The sequence below is a fragment of the Lycium barbarum genome, chromosome 12 (genome assembly GCF_019175385.1).
Source record: "Lycium barbarum isolate Lr01 chromosome 12, ASM1917538v2, whole genome shotgun sequence".
Lineage (NCBI taxonomy): Eukaryota > Viridiplantae > Streptophyta > Magnoliopsida > Solanales > Solanaceae > Lycium > Lycium barbarum.
The window spans coordinates 67,159,998-67,169,382 of record NC_083348.1 but is presented as its reverse complement, the minus strand read 5'-3'; the positions used below and the strand labels follow the sequence as shown (position 1 = coordinate 67,169,382).

Genomic DNA, 9,385 nt, shown 5'->3' with positions numbered 1-9,385 from the left:
TTATTTCTATCAAGACATGACTTGTGAGATATTATAATGCAAAAATATAAATTTATGCCCGACGAAAAGGGGAGAAATGATTTTTTAGCCCTTTAATTTTTAAAAAAAAATTTAAGTCTTTTTTACAAAATATCTTTAATTTTTTACACATAAAAAATCTGAAAAAATTATTTTCTTCTATTAAAATTGTATTAAGGCAGGAGATCTCATTTCCTCGCGAATAAATTATTTGCCTTAATGACCAGCACAAAATATGGACAAAAATGTCAATGACCCTACACAATTCTAATCAATTAGCCCATAACTCCAAGACACAATTCTGAGGTTGGGCCCAAACCCAATAGGAGTAGTCGCAAAGACTTGTTCTTCCAGTAACTCCCACATGCTTTGATCTTTGAACTTGGAAGAATCTCAGCTCTCCTCCTTCGAACTCCCATCATGTCTGACCTCCACCACCATCATCACCGCCCCAACCGTCTTTCTCTACCACCACGCACAACCATCCCTATAACCACCCCCACCCCAACCACCTCAAGAACCCCTTTATACCCTCCTTTCACTCCAACACCAACTCCATCCAAACACAGAACTTCCACGTATTTCCCCACAACCAAATCAGCAAAAACATCATCTTTACCATTTCTCTTCACTCTTCTCTTCTCACTTCGTTCTTTATACTCTCTTCTCCCTTTCCTTCGTTCTTCCCCTTCTTCTTTCTCTCTTTTCCCTTTCTCTTTTCTTGTTTCTCTCCTCTCTTTCCTTCTCACTTTCTCTTTCTCTTTTTATCACAAAAATAAACATGGGTTTGGGTTTGGGTTTGGGTTTTTCTCCTTCAAAAGATCTCAGTACAAGCTTTTATTAGCTAAATCTTTTCTTCTTTCTATAGTCTTTCTTATCAGATTTCAAGCACTACGTTATTGTGGGGCTGCTGCAATGATTCTTGCTGAGGTTTCTGGAAATATAGCTGCCCGGTTTGTCTCTGAAGGAAAAAGGAACGATCTTTTTAACCGATCAGCTAAGATTTGTGGGTTTATTGCTATGTTTATTGGGTTGGTGTTGTTATCTGTTAGTTGGGATAAAATTGAATGTTTCCCTTTATCTTATGTTAATGTTTATGAAATGGGGTTTTCGTTGCTTCCTAGGTATAGTTGTATTAGGATTTGGCCAATGTTGTTACCGTTTCTTTCGGGTTTTTTGGGGTGTTATGAGAGTAGTTCAATGAATTGGGGTAGTTTAAGGGAAATGGGTAAGAAGAAGGTTAGGTTGGTGTCTTTGTTTTTTACTACTGTAATGTTATTTGTACCTGCTGTTATAAGTATGTTTGTGTTTGAAGCAGAAGGGGATAGTATTTCTATTTCGAATCTCGGTTGGCCTTTGGTTAACACTGTAGTTTTTGGTGTGCTTTTGAGTGAGCATTTTACTGCTGAGAAGCCGGTTTTGTCGAAGGATTTACAAAAAGAGTATCTTGTGACTTATGTATGTACTGTTGTATTGGAATTGTTGTATTTTCCTGAGCTTTCGCTTTGGGGATTGTTGATATGTGGATTGTTGCTCTGGGTTTCTGTAAGGAATTTGGATCCTGTTGACCCTAATTATCTCGAATTGGGGTTGGAACCGTCGGATTGGTTTACGACTTCAGTTATGAAACCTCTCCGGCATATCTTGGGTGAGAGGAAATCACGCAAGATTGCGCTTTTCCTTTTGATCAATACGGCTTACATGGTTGTGGAGTTTGCTGCTGGTTTTATGAGTAATAGCCTTGGGTTAATATCAGATGCTTGTCACATGCTGTTTGATTGCGCAGCTCTAGCTATTGGATTATATGCATCATACATATCAAGGTTGCCAGCAAATGGTCAGTTTAACTACGGTCGTGGAAGATTTGAGATTCTTTCTGGGTATGCAAATGCGGTTCTTTTGGTCCTTGTGGGAGCGTTGATTGTGCTTGAATCATTTGAGAGGATATTAGACCCTCAGGAGGTTTCCACTAACAGTCTATTGTCAGTGTCTGTTGGAGGGCTACTTGTTAATATTGTGGGTTTGATCTTCTTTCACGAGGAACATCATCATGCCCATGGCGGATCATGTTCACATTCCCATTCGCATTCTCATTCCCACTCCAAGTCCCATATGGATCGCCACAATGACCAACATCACCATGATCATGGTGGTCATCATGATCATCATTTGCATCACCATAATCATCATTTACATGACCATGATCATGGTGGTAACCAGATACAACAGGAACAAATCAGTGTTGTCCATGAATGCCATGAATCATGTTCTAGTCATGCTGGTCATGGACATCACGCCGACAATAAAAACCAGAGCAACAAAGAAAAAGAATGGAATGAAAATAACACTCCTCATTCTCATGACCATAACCATGGGCATCATCATCATGATGGTGCTGACCAACATTGTTCTCATGATCATAAACATGTTACTACAGACAAGGTTGTCACTGAGAAACATCACAGCCAACACCGCCACATTGATCATAACATGGAAGGCATCTTTTTGCATGTTCTGGCTGACACCTTGGGTAGTGTTGGGGTGGTAATTTCAACGCTCTTAATAAAGTACAAGGGATGGCTAGTTGCTGATCCTGCCTGCTCAATTTTTATCTCTGTACTGATTATATCTTCAGTAATCCCACTGCTAAGGAATTCAGCAGAAATTTTACTGCAAAGAGTTCCAAGGGCTCACGAACATGATTTGATGGAAGCTGTAAATGATGTTATGAAGATAAAAGGTTTATCTGGGATACAAAAGCTGCATGTTTGGAGCTTCACGAACACAGATGTTATTGGGACCCTCCATCTTCTTGTTTCAAGCGAGAGTGAGAAGTTATCTGCAAAGACACAAGTATCTGAAATATTACATCATGCTGGGATCAAGGATTTGACAATGCAAGTAGAATGCATCCAAAGTAGTTAGTCAAATTAGAGGCTTTGATCAATTACTATAAGTGCTTAGTGTGTGTGTTCAACTGTATCAAATGGAGATCCCTTGAGACATGAGGTGATGTACAGTCTATTGAGTAAGTTATATTTTTTTTTTTCAAAAATTTTGTTGAAACTTTTAAATTTTCTAAGGTATATTCAATTTCTGTCCTGGACCCCCTTAGAGGGTTTGAGCCCAGTTGAAGCCTGGTCTTGCTGTTTTCTGATACTTTATAGTATAATTAACTAAGCTGAAAGGAAATGTTGAAATGCCCTATCTTATCTGCTGCTGCCTGTCGGAAAATCTAGCCGTTTCCATGTTGAATGATTAATGAACGCATTGGGAAAATAACCTTATACTCCAGGTGATTGAAAACTGGTACTTGACCCGTTTGCCATTTCAGTTTCCGTATTTCTTTGTGCTAGACATTTTTTTTTTCCCCCTGATTTTTGTATTTGTTTCCTATCTCCTTCTGTTTACTGGTTTGTAATGCTACATAAGCTAAACGAGAACAAGGAATCAAATCATATTTGATATTCTAGCTTGCAGCCATGTTTGAACGATCTAAGCAAAAGTAGCCACCATGCAGGGACTCTGTACATTGTAAGAGACACAACACATATTTGGTGAGATCCTACTTTTAAATTAATCTGGGATAATTTTTTGTATCTACCCCTCCTAGACCTAGACACCCTTCAGATTCTGTGTATATAATGATATTAATATTTTGGTACCCTTTCCATTAAACATGGTAATTTTACAATAAGCTTACGTTAAGTAATAATCCTCATCTTGAGTGGATTTCATACTTGACAATGGCTTCTTTTGCCCTGTTTTTGAATAGACATAATAAAAAATATGATGTAAAACGTTTTCGTTTATTAGGTCTTGGTGGTTAGATTAATCCATCCAGTTTTATGGTGGTGGAAGATAGCCAGATACTGTGTAAATTTTAAGTATGGTTCTGTAGAGCAATTCATCTAGTTTTGTGCTGGTGAAAGATAACATATACACCCTGTGCACCCCCGGGATTAGTCGGGGCTCAAAGAGACCCGGACACCCGGTGCTTAATCAAAAAAAAAAAAAAAAAGATAACATATACACGATAATTAGTGCACTGCGTGCACTAGCTAATTCAGGTGTTAGTTATTGTTAGAACATTCTAAAAATAAATTGTTCTCACATTTCGTTCTAATTGAATTCTTTATATTATCAGTATATTAAATCAAATCTTTGTTATCCTTAGATAGTATATTTGTACTACTGTTATAAAAGTCTGCTATCGCAATGAGAAGCTAAGTGCGCTTCCGCAATTCTCCTCTCCCTGGGGCTCAATAAACTTCCGAAACAAAACATCTACTACTCCTACTAGAGCCCCATTTGCATGTATGCCGTCGTAGTCCGAACTGCACTATGCCTTTGATGTTGATGATTTTCAAGATCTCAAATTTGAACTAAGCGCAAAGTGCTAAGAAACTTGAAAAGGGATTTGTATTTTAAAAAAAAAAACATCAAAAGTGCATCATAAGGTCGTAAATATTTCTTAAAAAAAAGGTAGCCTATTCACACAACATAGAAATTAAATTCACAGTTCAAACAGTTCTTTTTGCTGTTAACTCATGAATAAGCTCATTTAACGCTTGCCGTGATGATCCACCTTCTTTGACTGAATTAATGGCTGCTTCACCAATCTCCTTCACCTTCGTCCTTGCTTCTTTACCTTTCTCTCCTTCCATCAACTCCCTTATCGGCTTTTCCAGACCTTCACACTTCACCAACCCTCTCACTGACCCATCGCACGTCTCAACCCACAGCCCAATCTTGATTTCCTCCACCACCATTCTTGCATTCAGGTGTTGATCTGCCATCATCGGCCATACCAGCATGGGCATCTTCGCGCATATGCTCTCTATCACCGAGTTCCAACCGCAGTGGCTTAGAAAACCTCGAACGCACCCATGGCTCAATATTTCTCTTTGATCAACCCACTCTGTCACCACCAGTCCCCCGTTTTTCACTCTGTTTTCAAACCCATCATCAGCTATGCTTTTCCTGACTACCCACAAAAAGTTCACTTCGGATTTCTCCAACCCAACTGTAATTTCCTTGTATTGTTCAATAGATATTTCCGTTTGGGTCCCGAATGCCACGTATAAAACTGGCTTCCCCTGTTCTAGCATATCATCAAGCCATTTGATGTATGCTGGTTTCTCTAACCATTCCTGTCGTGGTTTTTGTGGCTTGGTTTCTGCACAATAGGGTCCAACGCACCATGCTCTAGGACTACATTGTTATTAAAGTAGTCTACATAAAGAGATTCGAGCTCGTAAAAGCTGTTCACAATTAGACCATAGCTTTTAGAGGTCGCCATGGCTTCCTCCATGGCGAAATCGAAAAAGGGACCCTTTGGTTCACGCTCTCTGAAGGGTGAACTAAAGTCATTCCTGGTGAGCTTAATCCAGGGGAAGTCAGGGACTGTGAACATTTCATCATCAGACAATTCTGTTCGAAGGAGATCACCTGAGGAACGCATTAAGGACAAGGAAAAGGTGGTCATTCCATAATAGGCGAATCTTGGGATACCCAACTTGTTTGCAGAGTCTAAAGTCCAGGAAAGGAAGCTATCAGTGATCATGAAAGTAACTGGTGGAAGAGACGATAAGGCTTGTTCGAAATCAGGTTTCATGGATTTGGTAGGGGAGGCAAAGGGAACAAAAAGGGACATGGATGGAAGTTTATCAGTACTTTCAACACCTGGAGAAATTCCTTGTATGTTTTGAGGAAATGGGATGTCGATGATATTGATGTTGGTGTGGTTTGCCGGAGTAGTGAAGATGGTGACGGAAACTTTCTGGCGGAGAAGGAGACGAGCAAGGTCAAAGATGGGGATCATATGGCCTTTGGACATGAAAGGGAACAGAACAACGTGAGAAGAAGCCATTTTTCTAAGCTCTTCGTCTGTTGTTCGTTTGATAAATTCATAGTTCCAATCTATATATATGTATTACCTAGTAGTTAGTACTCCCTCCGTCTCAATTTATACGAGGGTTGATCTATTTGAAGAGTCAAACAACTCTTTCTTTGATTACTATTTCAAACATAGATTCTTCGAGTATTTTATAATGAGATTTGCATATTTGAAAACTACGTAAAAAGTACTATGCCTGCATAATTAATGTAATTCATAATATACGAAGAGAATTAGAGAAAATCGTAGTAAAAAAAAGAAAAAAGAGATGTTTGACCCCTAAATACGTCAACCCTCGTATAAATTGGGACAAAGGGAGTACTACTTATTTTTTTCGACTGCGTTATTGTAGGTGGTGTTCGGTCAGGTACTTGGTTAAGCCGAGACATTATATCAACTATATGCTTATCACGATTACAAACAATTATAAACATGACTGAAATTTCCCAATCTAATAAACCATAATCCTACAGATCACAAGAATCGATACATGAATGTCTTTTTGCTAGTTATTGTAAAAAATGTACCATGTGCAACTTATATTTGTTATTGAAAAAGGATAGGAGAAGCTTTGAATGCATATTTTATTTCCTTGATGATTCAGACAAGGAGACTCTCCTCCATACACGATTAAATACAATAAGTACCAGTAGACGTCAAACTATAGTATAAAAAGGATTAAGTGCAATTGAAAACTACCGAAACAAATAAAATTTCGGCGGTGGTTACAGCTAAATCACGATATTCAGATTTCCTACTGGATCGATCAAGCAACAATATGTTGCTTCTTTGAACATCAATACTAAGTTGGAGCAAAGATTTTAATAGCAAAAGCTTCTTGTTGAGGCAAGAAATCAGATTTTTCCTCAACTTAATCAGCAAACCGAGCTCTAAGAGCTTGTTTGAGATTATATAAGGCTTTGGAGTCTGGAGCCTAAAGGGTATAAAAATACATGATTTTTACCAAAAGGGAACGTTTAAAATTTATTATACCAAAAGGGGTATATCGTGGGCTGATCCACGATATACCCCAATTTTTTTTTTTAAATTGTCAGACAAACGAAAAAAAATAAAAAATTATTTACAAGTATAACGTGGATCAGTCCACGTTATACAAGTTATATTGTATATTTGGACTGATCCTTTTGCCCTAAAATATTTCCCTTCGTTCCCTTCCCTAAAATCTTCCGCCGCTTCATTCCCTTTGTTCTCTTCCATTCTCCTCCATTGCTTACAGAACCTCCATCTTCTTCTCCTTTTCCTTCTCCTCTATTTTTTTTTTAAACCCTGCAATACAATCTAATTTTTGAAGCAACTTCTTCATCTTTATCTATTATTGCTATTTAAATTGAGGTATTTTTTCTAACTCATATAATATTGTATATTTATAATAGATATAGATCTGTTTGTCTTATATATCTTAATTGTTATTTTTTATTTGTGTTATTTAATACGTTTGTGTTATTTGTGTTATTTTAATTTGAACTTAAAATGTGATTGTTAGAAGCATTATTATATAAAAGGTCCGATTTGTTTAGTAGCACTTTTGAAGAAATTTGTTGTTATGTTGCTGTTATTTTTGTGGATTGTTATATAAAAGATCTGAATAACTAAATAATATATTTTGTTAGGGATTGTTATGTTGCTGATATTTTTGTTAGTTTTGTGGATGTTTGTAAAACGTGGACTGATCGACGTTATACAAAATATATTGTATAATGTGGATCAATCCACGTTTTACAAGTATAGATCACTATCTTAAAACAATGTGGAACTGTGGATATTGCCAATAATAGACTGATGATGACATTTTCGGTACAGGAAAAAAGAATTGTGAAATGTGTCATAAAGAATCGATTTTTTTTTCCTCCCTTTTTGTGAATGTTGCTTTGTTTGATGTATTTATGCATTACCATAGTAATTTATGACTGCAGAACCTGTAATTTCTTCAATATATTTTGTTTTGGATTTTTATACAATATATTTTGTTATGGATTGTTATACAATATATTTTGTTATGGATTGTTATACAATATATTTTGTTATGGATTTTTATATAATATATATTTTTTTAATAGTGAGTTACTCCAAATAACTTGATATGGACTTCATTTTTTTTTTTATATAAGGTATGGAGTTTCCACGGGTATGCGTACATCCGGGGCCAGAAGTGTACGATGTGTTAACACTCCAGGAGAAGCATCGATCAGAGGCTGTGTGGGATGGTTCCTTGAGAGGACCGACCGGATGCCTGTTTCCTCGCCGCGCGGATACTGAATTTTGGAAGCATGTGAGGCGTCATCCTTTTCATCCTCGCATCCTTGACTACTTTGGCCTGTGTGGATTTAGGGGAGTAATAGAGGTAGGATGTGTATCATATGATTGGGCAGTCATCACTGCACTTATAGAGAGATGGCGTCCTGAGACGCACACCTTTCATCTGCGTACAGGTGAGGCGACCATCACATTACAAGATATCGAGGTCATGTTTGGCTTGGTTGTTGATGGTTATCCCTTGAATAATCTTAATGCTAGATATAGATATTGGTGGGTGGCAACAATTGATCCATGAGCTTACTGGTTGGGCACCCGGTCTGGATTGTTTTAATGGTGTTAGTAGGTTAGAAGTACATAAATTAATTGAATATATTAGAGGCTTAGATGATATTACATATCAGACCCCAGAAATTGATGTGCAACAGCGGGTTAGGTTGTACTTGCTATGGCTTTGTGGCGGCACGATATTTCCGGATAAGTCCGGTGACTTACTTAATTTAGATTATTTGCTTGACATGCGTGACCTTAGAGCAATGAATGAACAAGCTTGGGGAGCGGCTGCATTGTCATATTTGTATACTTGTTTATGCCGTGCTTCGTTGAGGAAAGCCAAGGATATGTGTGGATTCATTTCCTTATTGCAGGTACGTGACCTTTAAAATTATATAATTTTATTTGGTTGTCCTATTTGATAGTTATAAGGTTTTTATGTATTTATTTTTATTTTTTAATATAGGTTTGGGCTTGGGAGCGCATTATACCGATGCAGCCACCATGCAGGGCTCTTCCGCCACACACGGCTCTTGCACGAAGGTGGACTCATCGTAAGTCCCACGAAAATGAGGCACGTGATGTTTTACCCATATGTAGGGATGTATTGGACAACCTAATAGATGACCAGGTATTTTATCATAATTATGGTTGTTAATGGCGTTTTGATAGAATAGTTACGCTTATGTGTAATTTATGTTCTTTCTATCGTAGTTTGTGTGACAGCCTTATTCAGAGGCCATCATCAATAGACTCCCTGAGTGGTGTCTGCGTGGCCGAGATATTTGGATGGCGAAGGTTCCCCTTATTTGTGGGATCTATTGAGAGTGGCACATGGTAGACCGCGTTCTCAGACAGTTTGGTAGGTAGCAACATATTCCGGGTCCATGTGCAGAGAAAAACATATGGCGAAAAATTATG

The 9,385-nt window shown here is 37.7% G+C and overlaps 1 protein-coding gene and 1 pseudogene across 1 annotated transcript; one reads left to right on the top strand and one right to left on the bottom strand.

The window, feature by feature from the left end:
- Positions 1-323: 323 nt before the first annotated feature.
- On the top strand, positions 324-3,305 carry LOC132621269 (uncharacterized). The gene has a single exon (XM_060335467.1). The coding sequence runs from the start codon at positions 439-441 to the stop codon at positions 2,941-2,943; it is 2,505 nt and encodes an 834-aa protein (XP_060191450.1). The 5' UTR covers positions 324-438; the 3' UTR covers positions 2,944-3,305.
- Positions 3,306-4,514: 1,209 nt separating this feature from the next.
- On the bottom strand, positions 4,515-5,910 carry LOC132623897 (UDP-glycosyltransferase 90A1-like; annotated as a pseudogene).
- Between the last annotated feature and the right edge of the window lie 3,475 nt (positions 5,911-9,385).

Excerpts from the sequence above, each read along its gene's own strand:
- LOC132621269 (XM_060335467.1), top strand. The coding sequence starts at position 439 with ATGTCTGACCTCCACCACCATCATCACCGCCCCAACCGTCTTTCTCTA.